Raw genomic sequence first — 22,894 nt, 5'->3', positions numbered from 1 at the left:
TGTTGTAAAAGTAAATCACATGTAAAGTGAAAATAAAATAATGTGTGGTATATAAGAAGTATATATTCCCCATAAAAATCCTTTTAAATTCAATATGGTATAGAAAGAGTGTATATTTTAAAGTATATGCGGCTTAAACAGAAAAATAAACTTTAGATTTATTTTTGGAAGTAGTTACATCTTTATTTATTAACTTCATGTTTAGGGCTTCCCAGAAATCATCCTGAAAGCTACCATTCTTATATGTGGAATAACTTTTTTAAGCATGTTGATATAGATCCTAATAATGCCCATATCCTCGATGGAAATGCTGAAGATTTACAAGCAGAATGTGATGCATTTGAAAAAAAAATAAAAGAAGCTGGAGGAATAGATCTTTTTGTTGGAGGTATGTAAAATATTTTGTCAATATTGTTAATATTTGAATTAGGTGTTTTAAAATTGAAAAAAAGCTCACCATTATGTAATTGTAAAGAACACTGGCTGTCTATAATACCCATTTATCAACTACTGATTTTCATTTTATTTTATTTTCATCAAAAATAATCTTCAGAGTGTTACAGTTGGTACTGTTTAAATTATGTCTTGAGAAGGAGGCCCCATTCCCTCCTAAAATGTTCTAATTAACTCTTTAGGATTAATAGTTTACCACATCTTTTAAAAAGAGTGATCTATTTCCTTTCCTCAATGATAGTCTTACTCTTATAATATTTCTTTCAACTCCAGTCCAGCCGTCTTACCAAATTACAGTGTTAGATCTCTTAACATTTCACCTGTGGAAGAGGTGCATTTTAGCATTTCTCTACTAAAGACTTAAATAGTGTCATCTCACTGAGAAATCAATTAAGAAAGATACTATTTATCTTTGGCCTTTGGTTAACATGAATTCCAAAATGAATGTGTGTTTAATTGTCCAAATTTCACTTGTATATTTTACATATGTATGTATATATTGATTGATCATTTATATTTCAGATGAGTTAGGTATGTAACCCATCATTAAAAATGGGAGGAAGAGTTTCTTGCTTCATAATGATAACATAGATTTTTAGTAATTAGCTGAAATAGCCAGCTAATTACTATCAGAGTAGTATAACATCAGCTAAGCCAAAACCAAAATTGTTTTTGATTGATTCTTTAGTATTCAACTAAAAATATTAAAACCCTAAGTTATATAGATATATTTTATTATTAATTTATTAGACTGCTGAAAATTATATGACTAAGATCTTTAATATAGCTGTATTGAAGTGGCCAAGTAGAAATATGTGTTTTAGGGAAAAAATAGGGTTTTATAGTGAGACATAATTTTGCATCATGTTTTGGCTACTTAACTATCTGTATGACCTTGGGAAATTTATTGAAGTTCAGTATAATTAACTCATCTGTATAACAGGGTTAATATATGCCATTCCAGAATTGTGAGAATTAACTGAGCTATAACATATAAAATGCCTTGCACAGTGCTTCGTATAGAATTGCTACTCCCTAAGTGTTACCTTAACCTCCTCTTCTCTAAGAACTATAGATACAGAAATAATTTTTCCTTAGCTTATGGAATTTCCTTCTGGGGTTTTGACTGAATTACCTCTCAGGGCATTCCAGTGAGATTTAAATCTTTTTGAGGAAGTTTTTATTCCTGCCTAGTAGAACCAATACCATTTATTTCCCTGTGTGAATGGAATAGTTATTTATCTGAGCAAAACTTGAAGTTAGACTCTTTTCCTTTCAAGATAAAAAAGTTATCTAATGTTATAAATACAATTTGCTAATTATTTTTCAGTATGCCTAGAGAACATTTGCATGCCAGTGTTGCCCATAGAGCTCAGTTTTACCATTTTGTACTTGCCAAAATCAAGGCTAAGAAAATATGATGTTTGAGAACTTTTAAGGAGTGCACCAACCATTCTTTTGATTTTCTAAACTCTATACCCAAATCAGGGAGAATTATGGGTATATAATATACCTAAACTGTTCATAACATAAGAAATATTTTTACTTATTTACCATTAGGCAAATGGCTGTGTAGAAATATATATATATATATTTATATATAGAGAGAGTTATATATATATATAAAGGTCTTCTGTTAGGGATTTTTTTTCCTGTTAATTTATTGACCTTAGCTAAGGATCCATTTGAGAAATCTTTTGTGGACTTCAGTGCCAGGAAATAGACTTTACTGGAAAAAAACCAAACTGATAACTCTAACCAAACTGATAACCTTAAGCATTCATAGCTTAATGTAATGTTTATGATTATTACTTTCTTATCCATGATTTCTAGTAGACTTGTCTTTTTTCTCCATAGCGCTAAGTCATTTCTGATTTCTTTTTAGCTAAATACTTTTGGTATGTTTACTCATGATAAACCACCACAATTCTCCCTTTGAAGTAGTTGGAACATAAAATATAATTATATATGTTTATTGCTGACTCGTACTACTAAAAGAACTTGACTTTGTCTTTAAACCAGTTTTTGGTTTAAGTTTCCTGTAGTTGTTTCTTAAAAACAAATTTAAAAGTTTTAAGAAAATTCTCTTGCCTCCTCCATTATCATCTTCATTGTAGTCATGAGATGATCTAGGATCTGAAATTTTTGTATTTACCGTCTAAAGGACATAATTAGTCTTTGCATAGGGAGAGAAGCATTAATTTATTGAATTTTCTCTGAAGTTTTTTCTACTTGAGATACCTTATTATTGGACTTGTACTCATAAAAGAATCTCATTTGATTCTTTGGTTTGTTATTGGATATTTAAGACGAGGCTTGGTTTTCTGGGTCTTACCACTTACCCTTCTTTTGTTCTAGGGTTTGGTTAATAAAAACAGTAGGAACCGAGCCAAAAATGGGATCAAAATATCTGCTCTATTAAAGGTAAAGTTGGATTAGAGAATGAGGATTGGGCTTAAAGCCAGAATGAGGTTTCCTACTCCATCCCTCCCTCTGAATCGGAAACAGTAGAGTAAAAAGAAAGCTTAAAAATGTTAATTCACTATTGCTCACTCCTGGGAAATGGAGCAGTTCTCTTCCCTCTGTAGAAAAAATAAAGTGGAAATAATACACTCTGAAAATTCTCATTCCTCATCTGATGCCAGAAGTGATGGGGGAAGAGTAAGGAGTATCATTCAACCCTCCACCCCCCACCGGCAACAAATTATACAAACATAGAATTTATGGATAGATTCTAAAGACATTATTAACTTAAAATTATCTTTATGTATTTTATTTTTAAAAAGCAAAAATATTAATAAACAGTTTGGATAACTTTAACCTTCTGATTCGGTTACATTATTGGATTCTTTGGTTTGCAAATAATAGAAACTGACTAACAAAGGAACAAGAGTGAAGTTATTGGAATGATTCTTCAGTAACTCACAGAATTGAAGGTATAGTTGAAACAACTAAGTTTTTGGAAGGACAAGAACCAGAAAACCTCAGAACTCAGAAGTACAACTTATCAATCTTCTTCCTGCAGTGCTATTATCAAATGCCTCTGTTGTAGATGCCTTCTTTCTTTCTATATACCTGGTCAAGTTTCAGATTCTTCACAGAGATTATGACTGGTTCAACTTGGGACAAATGCTTATCCCTAGGCCACAGTCACTCCACCCAAGAGAGATAGACGATATTATGATTGTTCTAGTCCCTATGGTGAGGGGATCAGAGCAGGAGAGGAGAAAGTGGGAGGTGAGAGAAACTGCTGAAGAGACAAAGCAATAGAAACTGTCCATTCATTCATTCAACCATTTATTTATCAAGGACCCCCTTATAGGTCATGTACTATTTGAAATAAGAATACAGCACTGAAGATGATAAAGTTCTTACTGTTATGAAGTTTGCATTCTACCCCACAGAACTATGGGAACACAGGATATATAAGCCAGACTCTGAAGTTTTAGACATGCTTCGTGGAAGCGCTCGTATGTTAGTTTAGACTTAAAGGCTGAATAAGAATTAGCCATGGTTTTTAGATTTCATGATTATTTCTGAGAAATTTTTGTAAAGCTTTGTAAAACATTGTGAACATTTAAAAAAATAATTTTGTTTCAGGCACCTCAATTTTTGACAGTTAATCATGGCGAATAAGGAAATATGTTGACTCTTCTCCAAAGTGAACCTTAGCACATGATTTCAGCTTAACTGTTCTCTTTTATAAGGCCCAAATCACCAGGGAGACCACTAGTGTTGACCTTAGCATACTTTCTGGAACTTTTATTTTCCTAGTTCCATCCTTTCCTCTTTATACATATATAGAGAAATACAAAGATAAGTATTTTGACAGATGTATACTTAAGAGGAGAAACAGAACACTTTTACAAATCTAGAGAGAAATGCGTATCTATAATTTAAATCTTTTATTTTTAGGCAAATACATACTTAATAGGTCTGGCTTTTATGTCCCCACGTTAAAAATTCCTAGATTGTTGTGCTTTGGTAGTTTGTATCTGCTTCATAGGTTTTTTTGTTTCTTCCTCCAAAACTAGTTTACTGTTTGTCATATTTCATTTTGTTGTGACCTGGGGCAAATTTGTTAGGGTTGTGTGTTAAGAGTCAGTAAAATGCACATATTTTATCTTTAAGGCAAATATGCAGAATATAAATGTAGTAGACATTTTAATGACTGAGAGAACTTGGATGTTTATTTTTTCATTGATTTTGCCAGAAATCTGGTGAGTAGGGTACATGTATATAAAACTTGATTTTATTTATGTAATAGAAAGATTCTTGAATTTATGAAGAGATTTACCTCCATTTCCTTTAAATGGGGAATGCCATGTTCCTATCTATATTTTAGAAGCAATCTAAGATAGTAGAGGTGACAATAAGTAGGTTTCTTAAAGTAATGTTTTTCATACTGCAGGTTGTCACCCATTATTAGGCCATGAAATCAATATCCATCCAGCATTTCTTTTTTGTTTTGTTGATGAAATGGAATGTAACAGAAAATAACTTGTAATGCTCCTAATAAGAGTAAATATCTCTTTATGCAACCCTTCTTTTAATTGTATCTGTATGTGTGTGTATGTACTAAATTTCAGTGTTAAATGAATTTCTTACAATAGGTTTCAAAAAGTTTAGAGAAATAAAAACACTGCCCTAGATAATATCTTGTCCAAGCTACATATTTTTATAAATGAGGAAACTATACTACAAAGAGGTCTACTAATTAATTGCCCCATCTGCACTAGAGCTAAGCAGGTTAAAATGGGAGTATAAGAAGACAGTTTTGAGTCCTGTATCAGTTTCCTAAGCTGCCATAACCAAGTGACATGAACTAGATTGCTTAAAACAATAGAAATTTGTTTCACAGTTGAGGTTAGGAGTTCTAAATCAAGGTGTGAGTAGGGCCATATTCCCTCTGAAACATGTAGGGGAGAATCCTTCTTTGACTTTTTTTAGCTTTTGGTGTTTGCTGGTAGTCCTTGGTGTTCTTTGGCTTGTCAGTGTATCATTCCAATCTCTTCCTCCTTCACATGGCCATCTTCCATCTGTCTCTTCTCCTGTTCTTATAAGGACACCAGTTACATTGGATTAGTGTCCATTGTAATCCAATTTGGACTCATTTTAACCAATCACATCTTCATAAACCCTTTTCCAAACGGTTACTTTCACAGGACTGGGAGTTAGGACTTGAACATATCTTTTTGGGGGACACAATTCAACTCATAACAAGTCCTGACTTGGTAGTTACTAACTTGTGACCTGGAACAAGTCACTTCTTATCTTTGAGCATCAAAGTTTTCTTTGATGAGGGGAGTAGATATGCCTAACCTGACCATCTCACAGGATTATTAAATATGTCTGTTATTGAAATGTATATGAAAGGGTTTTATAAACTGTCAAGTGTTATTCTGTTATTCTAATATAAAGTAATACTTCTTTTTACTGCTATTGTTAGAATATGCTAGCTCAGTTGCTAAGCATATAGAAAACATTGAAGTACTTGTTGAATCAATTATAGGAATACATATTTTAATGCAATATTAGGAATCCAGCTATAAAATAAAACAAGGTAAGCATGTTTATTATTTCTTTGTTGTTAATACTGTGTTGAACTTTGAAAAACCTTGTTTACTTTATATATATATATGTTTGTATGTTTGTATGTATATTTCTTTTTAAAGGAATTGGTCCAGATGGTCATATTGCTTTCAATGAGCCAGGATCCAGTTTAGTATCAAGGACAAGATTAAAGACACTAGCAATGGATACCATTTTAGCAAATGCTAAATATTTTGATGGAGATTTGTCAAAAGTACCAACTATGGCTCTAACAGTTGGTGTGGGGACAGTAATGGAAGCTAGAGAAGTAAGAATTAAATGTTCTTTAATGTTTATATGTTTTGGAGGGATTATGTTGCTGAGTAAGTGATATTTTGTTTGTGTCCTATTCACAATATAATTTTTTTCTAGCTTTCAGTAAATAACTTCTTTCAGTTTCATTGACTTCTTTAGAATTTAACTAAATTAAGTCTTTTGGAGATATAAACTAAGATTCAGGTATCACCTCCTTTGGGTATTGCTTTACTTGCCTAGTCTGTCTTCACAGTTTTAACTGAGGTTCTAAAATCACACTGATCAGATGGTCTGTTTTTAAGTAAAATAGTGTTTATAAAAGGACTGCTTGGACAAAGATGCAATGTTAATTACCCTAGTTTTGGATCCGTTGGGATAATTTAGTGTCAGATGTTTCTTGACTGTAGAAGGGATAGTCCAGTTGATTTCCAGCAGAAAAGGAACTGTTCTATATTGCTAGATCTGTTCTAAATTTGGCATATTTATAAAAACAAGTGCTTTGAATAGTAGGCCCTGCCTCATTTTTAAATTTTTAATTGGGCTATCATTTCCTTCCCTGATGATTATAAGTGGTTAAGCAATAGGGAAACCCAGAATTCCTTTCCTTTCTGGCAGCAGAATTGGACACATTCAGAGGAAAGAGTGCGTGATGAATAAGTAACTGAACTTGACATAAATATATCCAGACTTGAATGTACAAATGGAACTGTCATTCAATATAGAGGAATTTTTCATTGTCTAAAAAATCATCAGTATCTAATAAAAAGATTTTTTAAGGACTGAAACTTCATAGTTAATATTTTGGAGAAAGATTTTAGAACAATCTTATCTCTAAAATATGAAACTGAAAGTTATGTGACTAAATTTACATTTAACAGGATTTAAGTTTTATAATGTAACCATATGACTAATCCTTAAAATTACTCAAATACAGATTCAAATATTGGTTTTTCTTTTGGTCAATTTTTCCAGCAAAATTACATGATGCTCTTCATCTCACACTTTTCATCCCCAACATGAGTATAAAGAAAATCATCACAACAAAATGATGCTAAGATTTCATTAAATTGTTAATCTTGATTTAAAAAATGTAATAATATTCTGACTCATTAATCTTTCATTTTTTCCCCAATAGAAGGTATAGTTATAAAAAATGCAATAAAAAACTTTGTTGTTGTAGATATTTTAGACTTATAACCACTTTTACTTAACAGTTGTGATGACCAAAAAAAATCGTGTTTAAAGGTTTATTATTTTATTTAAAACTTGTATGCATAGGTTGAGTTGTAAAATAGGACCGATTTACTACTAAGAAATGATAAAGAAAATTTTCATTCTGACACATATACCCTACCTATATTTACACATATTCTTTGAATTATAGCATAGGCAATTGGGGACCAAGAGCCTGGGATTTCTGGAATTTAAAAGCATATTTTCCCCTGTGGCTCACACTCCCTTTATCCATTGTATGGACAGATGGGTAGAAAAATGGAAACAAAAAGTAAATGAATAATAGGGGGAAGGGTGATAGTATGTTTTGGTGTTCTGCTTTACTAGTGTTTTTATTCTTGTTTTTTATTTATTTATTTAATTTGTTTTGAGTAATGAAAATGTTCAAAAATTTATTTTGGTGACAAATGCACAACTATATGATGGTATTGTGAACAATTGATTGTACACTGTGAATGACTGTAGGGTATGTGGATATATCACAGTAAAACTGCATTAAAAATAAATAAATAAAAGAGGGAAAAAAGCATATTTTCAGTCATGTGTTCTTAAAAGACAACTGCTATGTTTGAGTAGATCCCTAATTCTTTAAATACAGTGTTTGTTCCAAGACTACTTTAGATAGCACGTTTATTCAGACAATCTTCATGTTTCTTTCTCTAGGATTACTCTTTAAATACCTGTTTGTTATAGAGTCTTTTGCTTTTCTAAAGCAATATCTGTTGCTTGTCAGGACTAAAACAATTTGATGTATCATTCCAGATGATATAAATTCATTATCTGTTGACTTGTAACTCTGCTTTTGCAAAACAGCCTTTTTGTAAATTATTTTTCTTCATTCTCTTAGATCTCTTCTGCACATTAGTATTTACTGTGTTAATAAGGATAGGCGTTATTCACTAATCCCCATAATAAGATATTTTGCTTTGTTAAACCAGGGGAAAGCATATACCTTATGCTTGCCTTCTAATTTAAAAAATAGAAATAACCTAACTGTGAAGAAATGTGGAGCTAATTACTTTTATTTTACCCTTTGAAGAATATTGGTGCTAAAGTCCTTGTTTAGAAAAAAAAATTTAAAAGAGCATCTTAGCCATTTGGAACGTGTTTTAATTATTAACAGGTAATGTTCCTTGTTTTTCAGGTAATGATCCTCATAACAGGTGCACACAAAGCATTTGCCCTGTACAAAGCAATAGAAGAAGGAGTTAACCACATGTGGACTGTTTCGGCTTTTCAGCAGCATCCCCAAACTATTTTTGTATGTGATGAAGACGCTACTTTAGAATTAAGAGTTAAAACTGTGAAATACTTTAAAGGTGAGCATTAAATTTCAAAAACAGACTGAGAATGTTCCATTGTAGATGGTAATTAAAACTTAATATAACTGTGGAGTTACATCCAGCACTGTGGCCTATTGAGAACTGGCATTGTGCTGACACAGTAGCCAGTTCTTTCAAGACACAGAAACTTCTCAGAAAATAGTACTATCAGAGTAGTTTCCTATTTTTTTCAATGAAGAGAATCTCTTTAATCTGTATTTCCAATAAACATGATTTTCTTGAAATCTATAATTCAGTAAAATGTATTGTTTTCATATTGAATATGCAAGATTAAATAACTCAAAAGAAAATATTTATATGTCCTTTCTGGTTTTCTTTTCTTTTGTTTACTTCACCCCCACCCTCCAAGCTATCTTCAGACATAACCAGTGGATGAGTGTCCCATGATCTCATTTAATCCTTGTAATTTCAGACAAATCTGTTCTCATATATCAAGGTTATAATGGCTAAATGTTAAAACAGAATGGGATAAAATCTGCAAGTAGGAATGAGCCTGTCGTCTGTTTAAATTAAGGATAAAGTAAGCTTATCCAGGTTGTTTTTACAGCAGAATAGTTTGTCCAGACATCTGCATATGGACTGTCCTTTTCAGTCTTCCTTTAGGTTTCTTACTGTACCAAGCTGTTTATAGAAAACCTTGTAGGGTGATTTAAGAGATTTTCAAGGGAAATTTTGACTACAGTCAATTTAAAACATATTCCTTACTTGAGTCAAGTCCACTAATATATAATACATATGTAAACATGAATAAGATATATAATAGGCTCTCTTTGTAAAGCACCTGTGTTTATATAGATACTATAAAAACACTATATTACCCTATTGGCCATATATATAGGTCAGTGATTCACAAGGTATGTAGTATGTGGTATGTGTACTATTGGTGTTACATGAATGGATATATATTTTTAATCTTTTTATTCTAGTAACAGGGTGTTTATTTTACTTTGTATTGGAAAAATATATACTGAACAAGTTAAACCTATATTCATGGATATCATTCCTTAAGACAAGATTAAAGAAACTAAAACATGTTTTTTTCACATTTATCATGCCTGAAATTGAGATATGTCTTAAAATTGGTGTCTTGCCATAGCTTATCTTAGTAGTTCATAAAATAACAGTGTGTCTTAGAATCTATGGCATCTCATATTCAAGACATCAGTATATTAAACTTAAAAATTGTAAGTCATAGAAAACCTTTAACTCATGGTTGATGAAAATATGCAAATATGGCAAAAATTTTGAGGTGGAATATAGTCAATGTGTTAATTTCCCCCTCATTTTTGAATTAAACAGTCTTGCTAGATATAAAATTCTTAGTTGGCAATTGTTTTCTTTCAGAACTTTTAATATTCTGTCCCACTGCCTTCTTGCCTCCATGGTTTCTCATAAGAAAATCAGTACTTAATCTAATTGGGACTCCCTTGTACATAGCATCTTGCTTTTCTCTTACAGCTTTCAGAACTCTCTCCTTGTCCTTGGCATTAGACAGGTTGACTAATACGTCTCTGGGCATGGTTCTCTTCAAGTTTATCTTGTTTGGAATTCCTTGAGCTTCTCAAATGTGCATTTTCATGTCTTTTATGTTGAATTTGGGAAGTTTTCTGCCATTATTTCTTTTTTTTTTTTTTTTTTTTTTTAATTCAGTTTTATTGAAATATATTCACAAACCATACAGTCATCCATGGTATACAATCAACTGTTCACAGTATGATCATATAGTTATGCGTTCATCACCACAATCTATTTCTGAACATTTTCCTTACATCAGAAAGAATCAGAATAAGAATAAAAAATAAAAGTGAAAAGAGAATACCCAAACCATCCCCCCATCCCACCCTATTTGTCATTTAGTTTTTACTCCCATTTTTCTACTGATTTTTTTCAATTTTTTAACTTTGTTTATCAAAAAATTAAAAACAAACAGGCAAACAACAACCAAAAAAACCCCACAACATTTCAAACAAAGCAATGGATTAAGGAAAACAAATAACCTAAAATAACTACTTTGCTTCCAATATGTTCCTACCATACCCCAAGAAAATTAATAAACCATGTCCAAACAGAGGAGTAAGAAAAACAAATAATCTAAAATAACTACATTGCTTCCAACATGTTCCTACCATACCCCAAGAAAATTAACAACCCATAAGAAAACAAAGGAATAAGAGAAAAAAAAACCTAAAATAACTCTATTGCTTCCAACATGATCTTACTATATCCAAGAAAGTTTACAAACCATAATCATTCCTGAGCATTCCCATAACATTGAGATTACCCTCCATAGTTTATCTGTTCTTATTAGATTATCATTCCCCCTCCACTAATTGGTATCTCTAGGTCCCCTATATTCTACAGTATAAAACATTGTACATTTTTCACAGAATTCACATTAGTGGTAACATACAATATCTCTCTTTTTGTGCCTGGCTTATTTTGCTCAGCATTATGTCTTTTTTTTTTTTTTTTAATCTTCATTTTATTGAGATATATTCATATACCACGCAGTCATACAAAACAAATCGTACTTTCGATTGTTCACAGTACCATTACATAGTTGTACATTCATCACCCAAATCAATCCCTGACACCTTCATTAGCACACACACAAGAATAACAAGAATAATAATTAGAGTGAAAAAGAGCAATTGAAGTAAAAAAGAACACTGGGTACCTTTGTCTGTTTGTTTCCTTCCCCTATTTTTCTACTCATCCATCCATAAACTAGACGAAGTGGAGTGTGGTCCTTATGGCTTTCCCAATCCCCTTGTCACCCCTCATAAGCTACATTTTTATACAACTGTCTTCGAGATTCATGGGTTCTGGGTTGTAGTTTGATAGTTTCAGGTATCCACCACCAGCTACCCCAATTCTTTAGAACCTAAAAAGGGTTGTCTAAAGTGTGCGTAAGAGTGCCCACCAGAGTGACCTCTCGGCTCCTTTTGGATTCTCTCTGCCACTGAAGCTTATTTCATTTCCTTTCACATCCCCCTTTTGGTCAAGAAGATGTTCTCTGTCCCACGATGCCGGGTCTACATTCCTCCCCGGGAGTCATATTCCACGTTGCCAGGGAGATTCACTCCCCTGGGTGTCTGATCCCACGTAGGGGGGAGGGCAGTGATTTCACCTTTCAAGTTGGCTTAGCTAGAGAGACAGGGCCACATCTGAGCAACAAAGAGGCATTCGGGAGGAGGCTCTTAGGCACAACCATAGGGAGGCCTAGCCTCTCCTTTGCAGCAACCATCTTCCCAAGGGTAAAACCTGTGGTAGAGGGCTCAACCCATCAAACCACCAGTCCCCTATGTCTGTGGTCATGTTAGCAACCATGGAGGTGGGGTAGGCGAATACCCCTGCATTCTCCACAGGCTCCTCACGGGGGCACTGCATCTTTTTTTTTTTCCTTATTTTTTTTTTTTTTTTTGCCATTATTTCTTTGAATATTCTTTCTACCCCTTCTCTCTTTTTGTCCTTCTGGGACTCTCATAATGCATATGTTGGTACACTCGGTGTTCCACAAGTTTCTTGGGCTTTACTCACTTATTTTTATTCTATTTTCTTTCTCCTCCTCAGTCTGATTCATTTCAATTGCCTTATCTTGAAGTTCGCTGATTCTTTCTTCTGGGAGCTCTAGTGTGCTACTGAACTACTTAGGGGTTTTTCATTTCAGTTATTGTAGTCTTAGTTCTGTTTGGTGCCTTTTTAAAATTTCTGAGTCTTTTTCCTCATATTCTTTAGTTCTTTCTATGTGTTTTTTCTTTGTCTCCTTGAACATATTGAAGTTCATTTTTAATAGTCTTTTCCTGGTTTGTCAAAAGTCTGATATACTACATTGATGGCTCCTTGATTGTTTTTTATCTTGTTCCTTTGGCTGGTCATCATTTCCTGTTTGTCTTGTAATATTTTGTTGCATACTGTACATTTTAATATTTTAAAGTGTTATCCCTGGGATTTAGTCCCTGAGCTGTTTGTTAAGTTTGTATCCAGTCAGTTACATGACAGAGATTTCCTTGTGTGTCAGGAGCTAATAAAAACAAACAGGCTAGTACGAAAATCACTTTTTCACCATCTTTGCAAATTGGCTATGCATTGGGTGGTGCTTTTCAGAATTTAGCCCTCCTGTCAAGAACATTCAGCCTGAGGTAAATGTGTCGTGCAGAAAAGAGAAGCTCTTTTCTGAGCCTGTGTCTTTTCCTCAACTTGTGCTTTCTCTTGGCCTCAGGAACACCCCCATTTACAGAAATTCAAATGCCCCCCCCACACACACACTCCCTATGAAATAGATTTTCTCCTCCTCCTGGATGCTTTATTGTATGCATTAAAGCATGTAATTCTTTGCCCCATGATGCTCTGACTGACTTGTTTCTTACACTGCTTTTGGCCTCAGCAAGCTGCTTCTGCCTGCAGGGCAAGTTCTGGGATGGCAAGCCAGAGAAGAATTTTCTGGTTCAGTCTTTCATGCTTCCACCTAATATATTTACACAGGCTTATAACCACTTAAGAGAACATGCAGGGCTGTTTTACACTGCCAGGGGAGGGGTGGGGAGGGAGCAGTAAAGGCATCAGGAGCTTCTCCTACCAATTTATAAAGCTGGCACTCACCTGGTTGCTGCAACCCTTTAACTGTTTTCTGGAGTTCTGAGGAAAAGGTTTCTGCCAACTTTTCTAGTTGTTCAAAGATTCTTAGAGGGGATGGCACCTGTAGAGTCTTACACTGCCATCTTAGTCTACTGGAAGCCAGCAGTCCTATTTTTAAACCAAAATTGTGATTATGATACCTATGTAGTTTTGTATTTTCACTTATAGGTTGCAAGCATTTTCTCATTTTACTAAATATTCTTTTAAAACCTTTTTAATGATTACATAATCAAGTAGATTTATTTAAACATAATTTAAACATATCTCTATTGTTAAAACACATTATTTGCAGTCATTTGTATTTTTATCAGCTAATTTACTGTTTGTTTGCCAAGCCTATATTTTTCTATGTGGTCCTTCCTATTTCATGTCAAATATTGGTTACCTTGAAAAATTAATACAGGAAATCCTCATTATCCATAAATTTTAACACCACTTCTAAGGAAATTAACATGGCCATTTTTCAGTACTAGGAATCCCCAGGTAAATCCCTTTACTAGACTGAATTTTGTTGGAGTTTGGTTTTTATCAGAACATTTTTATATTTTAGTGAAGTGAATATTTAACAGAGTATTTAATAGCCAATATTTATATGGCTAGATATTGTTTCCTTTAATCATTTTTTTTATTGTAGAATATAATATATATGCATAAAAGTAATAACTTTTCAACTTCAACTTAACAAGTAGTTAGCAAATTTCTAAGACTATCATGGGTTACATTTCCACAGTTTCAGTTACTTCCTTATTGTGAAATATAACATATATACAAAAAAAGTGATAGGTTTTGAAATACAATTTAACAAGTAGCTATAGAAGAAATTTCAAAGGATGCTATGAGTTACAGTTCCACCATCTCAGTTCTTTCCTTCTGGCTATTCTAATACCCTAGCAACTAAGAAAAAGAAAATTATTTAGAGATTTCAGTATTCATATTCCTTTGTTAAATTCCAACTTGTCTGTTGCTACCCCTTCCTCTAATCCCTTTCGTGATCTTCAGGGATGTCTAGGCAGTGACCACCCTAACTTGTTCATGTTGAAAAGGGGTGTCAAATTTATGAGAAAAGGGACTCATCTGGTTGATGTTCTTGAAGAGGCTATTGCCTCTGGGTTTGGGGACTTAGCTGGCATAGGAGTTCCCTGAAGAATTTATGTTTCTGAAGAATAAACTTAGTGAGTGAAACTTTTATGGAGTCTCAGGGATCCAAATATTCTTTAAGGTTCAGGACTACTGTTGACTTGGGCTTTATCATATTGTGGTTATTTGGCATATCTAGGTGAAGCTTACATAGAATTAACCTCCAGGGCAGCCTCTTGACTCTTATTTGGATTCTCTTAGCCACTGCAACCTTATCAAATGTTGCTTTTCTTTCCCCCCTTTTGGTCAAAAAAGCCTTCTCAGTCCCTCGATGTCAGGATCAGGCTCATTCCTGGAATCTGTGTCCCACGTTGCCAGGGCCAGATGTTGTTTTAAATGCATTATACTTACTGGCTTAAATCAGGCACTTAGCTAAATTCATTTAGCTTATATGTGGGCAAAGCTGAGTAACTAAAACCAAGCTTATCAGGGGTCTGGACTTTTTACCACTTTGTTACTACCTCCCGGAAGAGGAATAAACTCTTATGATATCATCTAAATCAAAACCATATTTCCATGTGTTTGAGTACATGGAATAACAGTACAATAATCATTGCTTCCCCAAAGTGCAGACATATGTTGAAGATAATTTAAAGCAAAGAAGGAAAGTAGATGTTTATGCTATTTAATTCTGTAAGTTCTGTCTATCCAGATTCTAAGCTCTTCTGAAACATTTTTAAGTGTAGACTATTCTCACTGCTTCATTGTCTTTGAAGACACTATTTTCTACTTTGGGACTATATATATTTCTGAAGAGGTTTCAAGATATCAGCTTTTGTTAGGATGCCTCCTTTAACATGAAGAAAAATGCAATTGAGATAACATTCTGGGCTATATGTAGGCTTCATTTTACACTACAGATATTTTGATATTGCAGAGGAATTGGATATTCATAAATTTATGTTTTAAATGTAGTTATATATATTCCCATATCCTCTTGAGTTATTACTACATGAGTTAAAAATGTACATGAGGGTTTGAATTCTTTAGTTGCCATCTGTAATTCTTCAACTTCCACTCATATCACTACCCATTTTTCTTCCATCTCTACAAAGTGCCAACAGGAATCTTAAAAGGATTCTAATTATTTAATTCAAGTGATACTCTAGGTTAAATAGATCCAAAACAAAATCATTAGTTACTGGAAGTTTATTTCAGTATGTATCATTTGGAAGATACAAGTAAATCACAGAAAAAGTTGTTTAATACTTGAGAATTTTTTTATTTGGTTTTGTTTTTGATATTTAAATAAAACTTCTGTGCATCCTTGAGTTAGTATATTACTGAGACATCATCATCATGATTAATGTGTTTTTTTCTGTTTCATCCTCTTTAGGCCCCACTCCAATACCTTGAAAGAGGTTGAATGAATTCAGATTGAGCCAAAACAATAAGTTATTTTGTAAAGACAATGACATTTAGAATCTATATTTAACTTTTCTTCTGGCAACATGTCAGGAAGTCTGGTGCATTTTTATCAAAACTCATTAAAAGAATGTACTTATTTCTGTTTATGACTTTAGTAGCAGTTAATAATTTTCATCAAATACTTGTGTATTAAGTCATCAATTTCTACTTCGTCATAATGTATTCTTGGTTTATTATCCACAGAGCAATTAATAGAATATTCAAAATAATTTATAGTTTGGAAACAGCCTTATCTTAATGTATAAAAGTTATGTCCAATGTTCATGGAAAAAAAAAAAAACTTTGTAAAGGGAGTTAAATTTTTAATATTATCCAGGTGTTTTCAGTGTTTGAAAGCTCTCTAATGTGTTTATTCTGTGGTCACAGTTGTTAGCAAATGATAGTTGAATTGTATGAAGTAGAAAAATGATCTTCTAAAAGGTAATCCTCTAGACGATGTTACATCTTCTAACATCTAACATGGCTGAAATTACTATTTTCTTTGTCCTCTCTCCTCTTGGGTCTCTTTTTGTCTCTATTTTACTGCTTTTTGTATACAGTGGTTCTTGAATATAGATTATTAAACTTTTTAAGTTAAATCCTGTTTCAAATGGGATTGGTTCTGTTTGGAGAAATCATCTGACAAATCTTTTTCGTTAGCAAATATTTCTTTTACATTACAAAAATTGCACCTTAATGCATATCCTCAGTAAATGTGTATTTTCCAGTTAGTGTCATCAGCCAATAAACATGGGTTAAAGTGCCTTAAAGGACAGTGTTTCATACTCTGTGAGTCAAAAGTAGTATAAGAAGCATCCATGTCTGAAAGTAGTTGATGCATTCTTGTTTAATTTAGCTATAACATCAAGTGATTTGAGAAAATAAAATGCAAAATGTTACATTAAAATGAACGCTTCATGAAGGCAAGGACTTTAGTTTTGTTTGCTGCATTATTTCACATGTAGAAATGTGTCTGGCACATTGATAAATTGTGCGTGGTTGGGCAAGCAGATGGATGAATACCTGATTATCAAACCATTTTAAGTGTTAAAAAATTACGTGAGTCAAACTCTGAAGTCTAAAGAATATTAAATAACAGAAGATTTATATTTATAGATTAGTTGAAGAAAACATTAACTGACCTAATGAAATTGGAAATCCAGGAAGTAGCATTTAGATTAAAAGGAAAGGGCATAAGAACAGCACAGATGTAAAGACGACACCAACATAGAGGCAAAAAAGGTTCCTGCTAATAGAGGATGGTTAACTATATTAATGGGGCTAGATTTTTCTTTTAAAACAAAGAGGAATTTATAGATTAAGAGAAAAAAGGCAAAACAGCTAATATGTCAGTAGCTCTTAACCTTTTTTGGGTCATAGACCACTTCGAGAACCTGGTGGAGACTTTGTCTTCAGAAAAACGCACATTTACATAAGCATGCACAGACACACATACATGTGCATGCATATAAATCTGCATATTAATTTGGAGGATCCAGGGATTTCTTGAACCTTTTTTTAACTCTAGTACGTCCTTGGATTCTGTATTAAAAGTTGATGTTCTTTTTCCTACCAGGCAGACAACTTCCAGGTGACATCTGTCTTGGAATCAGAGATGACTTAGTAGCCACTGCTTTACTTTCTGTTGCATTTTAAGTTTAACTCTTTTGTCAGGCTTAAAGAATGCTGTTTAACTTTTTAAATGATAGTATGTAGGATTTTTTTAACCTCACAAGTTGCAATATTAGAATGTAGGCCAAGGGCAGAAGACTTAAAAGCTAGTGTAGTTTAAAACTAGCCTCCATGAAAAAAAAGAATGCCCACTGACAGATGCTTGTGGATTAATTCTGCTCCATCTTCCTTCAGAACACACTTGAACATCCAAGAGCTGTCCTCTGTGAGGGTTTGAAATTAACTACAGCAGCCTCTATAGCACCAACATGGTCTGAGGTGGGGGGATTTATTGGTCCCCTCAAAAATACTTTTGCATATTAACATTTTTTGAGCAGAGAACAAATGACAATAAGCCAGTATATATCAAAACTAGACTCAGGGATGGCTCTGCATAAATTCTAGTGAGTGAAATATTCATTGGTTTGTTTATTCATGGATATTTATCACAGGTGTATTGTCTTCAAAGCACTGCTAAGCAGTGGGGAGAAGGTATATAACTCTAACTATCAGAAAAACATTCAAGTATTGGAAATTACATTATCTGAGACATATATAAACCAAACACCAATATAAAACTAAGGCTATTATGTAGTATTCTCAATAAGTTACTTTGTTTTGAATTGTAGAATCAACTTTTGAACTGAGATTCCTCCATTTTATAAGTAAATGCTAAAGGCCAAGTAACTAAATGGCTGCCATTTATCTGAGGTGGCACTAAAACTCAAGTGCCTTTATGCTCAACTTGATACTTTATATACAGAAGTCCTTTTTTCCCCCAGGTCAGCTGTTTTGCTGTTTTCAAACTTTTTCCATTACTGCATGGGATGCTTAACATTTCTGTTCCTCCAAATTCCTACCAACAAGCTTCAAGTTCTCTAAGTCCTCATAAATCCTTTCCTTTAAGGTCCTGGCCAATCATGTGATGCCTCTGATCCCTTTCTGTCCTATCTAAAGGACCTTGAGCTACACAATGTTCCTCTCCTGTTTCCATCCTCTCCTCCACCTCCTCCTTTCTGTCAGCATATGATCTATATTTCAACTCCACCTTCACCTCCAGCTATCACTACCTCACTAAATCTTCATAGACTTAACAATGTTTACTGAGCTCCCACTATGTGACATATTCCTTTATAAACCCAAAACATACAGCAGTGAATAATAAAGCCCTGGACATGGGTTAATTGGAGACATGATAGAAAAAACACGTTTTCAAATTCTCTGTAGAAAGAGTGAAATAGTAATTCATCTTAGAGTACATTTGGGCTGAGACCTAATAGACAAAAAAGAGCCAGTCATGCTTTGCTCAGGGTGAAGAGCATTCCAGGCAGAACGAAACAGCTTAATACTCTACACTAGAACCAAGTTTAGCCTTTTTGATATAACAAAAATTAAACCAGAGTGACTATTAGCATAGTGAGAAAGGGGGTGAGTGAGAAGACATGAGATCAGAGACAGAGACAGTAAAATAAAATCTAAATTATTTTCTAAGTGACCAAAACCAATTAGTTTTTTAAATAGGGAAATGGTATAAACCAGTTTCTGGTTTTAAAAAGATCATTTTGGCTGCTGTGTAAAAACTGAATTTTGGGGCAGGGAAAAAGAGTGAAAGCAGGATTATTGAGCTGGGGGGTGTAGACAGGTTAGATGACAGTGACTTGGACTAGGGTGGCAGCAGTGGAAATGAACTATGGCCATTTTAGGATACAAATTGAAAGTAGTGCCCAAAGACCTTGGTGCCAAATAAAATGAGTAGACATGGAAAGAAAGCAAGCAAGAAAACAGTTGCTTTAGATTTCTAGCTTTAGTAGCTCAGTGAATGGTGACAACCATGTGCAAGATTTAAAAAAAAAAAAAAAATTGAAAGGGGAAAATGACTCTTGACCTTGCTAAATTTGAGGTGTCATTCAGACTCTGAAGTAGGGTATCAAATAGCATTTTCTCACTTTTAGTTTCTTAAGTGACTGCTTCCCCACCCCACCCAACTCCCCCTTTTTAAGACTTCTCTTTTTCTTCCATTAAGAGTTCTCCACACTCTTTGCCATGTTCCTTGCTTTGCTTTTCCCCTCAAAGTCGATCTTCCTCAGAGTTTGGATTTTAGAATGCTTTAGCAGCGTTCCTGACAGGGAACATCTACTTACAAGTACCCTGTCTCCCAATCCAAAATTCCCATTTCTAGGGGGTGGGGGTGGGAGGCAACCTGCATTATGACTCTCTACCTCCAGCTTCCATGTTCTTGATAACCTGGAAAATTTAACTGATTCCTCTTACCACCAGAATATGTAATCTTTATAATCTTTAGTTCAATAATTGCATCAAAGGTAATCTTTTTAGAACTATTTTCCCCTGAAGAAAGTACTTAACCATTAAAACATGAGAACTAGAAGTTATTTCCATAAATTAATAGGTAAGAGTGATTTACAAGCATACCAATTATAAAATGAAATTAACATCTAGGAAATTAATAGCAGCTGTCTTCTGTATTGTTTTAGTAAACCTCCCTCAGTGTGGAATGGTTAAGCTTGTAATCAGCCCCTATCATAAACAGATGTCAAAATAGTGAAAAAGAGTTTACCACATGAATGGATAGGGTAATGTATTGAAAAACTAAAGCTGTCCTAGTGTAACGGCAGTTTTGAAGCCCTCACTGGAATCTGGTGGAAGAACTGACATAGAGGATCAAAATTAACAAACTTGTAGATGTAATTATAATGTGTTAATAACCAGTCCAGTATTCAAATGTGTTATCTTGTGAACTGAAGCTCTCTGAAGGCAAGAACTGCACCTACTTTTGGTTATTCCCAAAGTTCCTCTATACATCTCAGATCTACACTGTGTCATAGCTAACTGTAAATTGTTATTTGCTATATAGATAAAACTAAAGATACTGAAATTTTTCTGTTTGCATCTTCCCAGTACACCTGACTACTTTGTATCAGGTGGGAACCTATATAATTACTGTATCTCATAAATTGTTAGTTTTCTAAAGTAAATGGTATGCAGTTTAAAATAATGTAAAATACAACTAGAACTGTACTTTCTTTCTTTAAGGTTTAATGCATGTGCATAATAAACTTGTGGATCCACTACATAGTATGAAAGAAGGAAATTGAAGGAGACTGGAGCAAAATTCTACTGGAATGAAGAGAACACTTTTTATAAGTAGTAGATGATTTTCAGCTATGCAATATAATAGAACATGGGGAATTTTGAAGACTTATTTTTAAAGTCCAATATATATGCTAAACATTCCATATTTAGAATGTCTATTTTATTCTAGGACTTAATTATACTTAGCTGTCAGAATTGTCAGCTGTTTATAATAAAATACAGAAACCACATAGCCCGCATATAAAACAGCAGAGAAATGAAGTCTGCCTGTTTAAAAAAAAAAAAGTTATTTTAAAGGTAAAAATTTGCACATTACCATTCATGATTTCAATGGCATAATAAACACAGATTTGTATTTTTAATCATGTGAAAACAAAAGCCAAACAACTATCAAACCTTTAGTTTTGGGATAGTACCTTTATATTTTCTGTGCATTACACCCAAGCTTTTCTGCACATAGTTGCCTTAGTCAGTCTTCCTGTAGTAGGATCTGGGCATCAAAAGTCTTGCTATATATTGTTGGTAAAGGAAATTGGGAAGAGATGACAATGCCTAAAAAAGTACACTTTATGTCCTTATGAAAAGTATGTATATGTTTTTTATGTACCTTCTTCTGTAGCACTTTTTTAAAAATGTGCTCTTATTTTTGTTTAATAACTTAGGTTTATGCCCTTAATAGTATATTGGCATTTATGAGCTTTATACTTAGCAACATACTTCAGGAAATTCTTTTGGGAAAAAAAAAAGATTGTTAAACTTCATAAATGGTTAGCTTTATTCCTTATATATAAAAAATGTCTAAAAGAATGACATGAAGTTTATGATGATGTATAAAAGGAATTATTGTATTTTAGATTGCTATAGCAACTTGCACATTAAATTGTTTTAAGTTTTCTACCTTTAACTCAAATAAAGCTTATAATAAACAAATGTTATCTATACTTTATTCCCAAAAGTGAAATGGAAGAATACATGCACTTGACAGATGCCAATGATTAATATAGTACCTGTGACCCTGCAATTACTATTAGTTTGTAGCCACGCAGTAAGGAGATGTAAGCTATAAAGACAATGTCCCCGCCTCTAATTTCTCCATCTTGCTCCATGGGAAGTAAAAACTTTGCATATTTTGTGTCTTACAAACCATTCTGGTAGAACCATCATTACTTAAATATCTACTGTGTTACTGAAATGTATTTACAGTTAAGTTCCTTAAAATATTTAAATAGAAAATTAAAGATGAAATAGAGTAAAATATTCTGCTTTATTTTAATTCCAGATGAAGTTGTAATATATTTGTAGGTAGGTCTCATGCTTTTTAAATGACTAGTAAATCAGTAGCATGTTCCAGTCACATTTGTACTAATAAAGAATTGGTTACTACACATTGCCTTAACTTGTTTTGGCCAACTAATTACTCTAATTTTTGGGTAACTGTCCCAACCTTCACTCCCTTGTTATTGTAAATTAAATTAGGAAATGCCTATAGAGCTCAACACAGTGGCCAGCACATTAAACTCAATAAATAGTGGTTATTCTAGTACTCATATCATTTCTTAGGTATTATTTTAATGTTTGCTAAAGTCTTCTCAATAAAAGGTCCTCCAGGGGATACACTGAGAACACTCATGATGCCAAATCACCACTATCATCTGATTGAGAGAGTGGCCAAGGGAGAGAACTTAAGCACACACTACAAAATTTGGAAAATATCTTTTTTGCCTATTATTAGTACAAATAAAATTATTTCCCAAAGAGTCACAGGTTAAAGGAGGGTACAATTTGCCCGAATTGCAAGAATACGAAGAAAAGCGCAAACATTAAATAGCAGACACTTACATAATATGTACTGTGTGCCAAGTACCAACTTGTCACTTTTCCTTCCTGGCAAAAATGGATGGAAGATAACATTTGTGTTAAAAGTATATTAATCATCTTGACCAAAAGGGGGATGTGAAATGAAGTAAGTTTCAATGAGAGATTCCAAAAGGAGCCAAGAGGTCACTTTAAAATAACTTTTTACTCTTACGCACAATATAGATAACCAATTCTAA

General features: G+C 33.4%; 1 protein-coding gene across 5 annotated transcripts in view; it reads left to right on the top strand.

The window, feature by feature from the left end:
* The window catches only part of GNPDA2 (glucosamine-6-phosphate deaminase 2), a 31,059-nt gene extending 8,165 nt beyond the window's left edge, over positions 1–22,894 (top strand). For 4 of the 5 annotated variants that reach the window (XM_037829716.1, XM_037829713.1, XM_037829712.1 and 1 more), the window contains 4 exons: positions 206–388; positions 6,129–6,313; positions 8,678–8,852; positions 20,781–22,894. In XM_037829716.1, coding sequence (XP_037685644.1) covers positions 206–388; positions 6,129–6,313; positions 8,678–8,852; positions 20,781–20,842 — 605 coding nt within the window. In that variant the 3' untranslated portion in view covers positions 20,843–22,894. Of the gene's footprint in view, positions 1–205; positions 389–6,128; positions 6,314–8,677; positions 8,853–15,987; positions 16,938–20,780 lie in introns of those variants that run through there. The other variant, XM_037829715.1, reaches the window with a different exon arrangement.

This window comes from Choloepus didactylus, chromosome 3 (genome assembly GCF_015220235.1).
Source record: "Choloepus didactylus isolate mChoDid1 chromosome 3, mChoDid1.pri, whole genome shotgun sequence".
Taxonomy (NCBI): Eukaryota; Metazoa; Chordata; class Mammalia; order Pilosa; family Megalonychidae; genus Choloepus; species Choloepus didactylus.
This window is presented reverse-complemented; position numbering and strand designations above follow the sequence as displayed.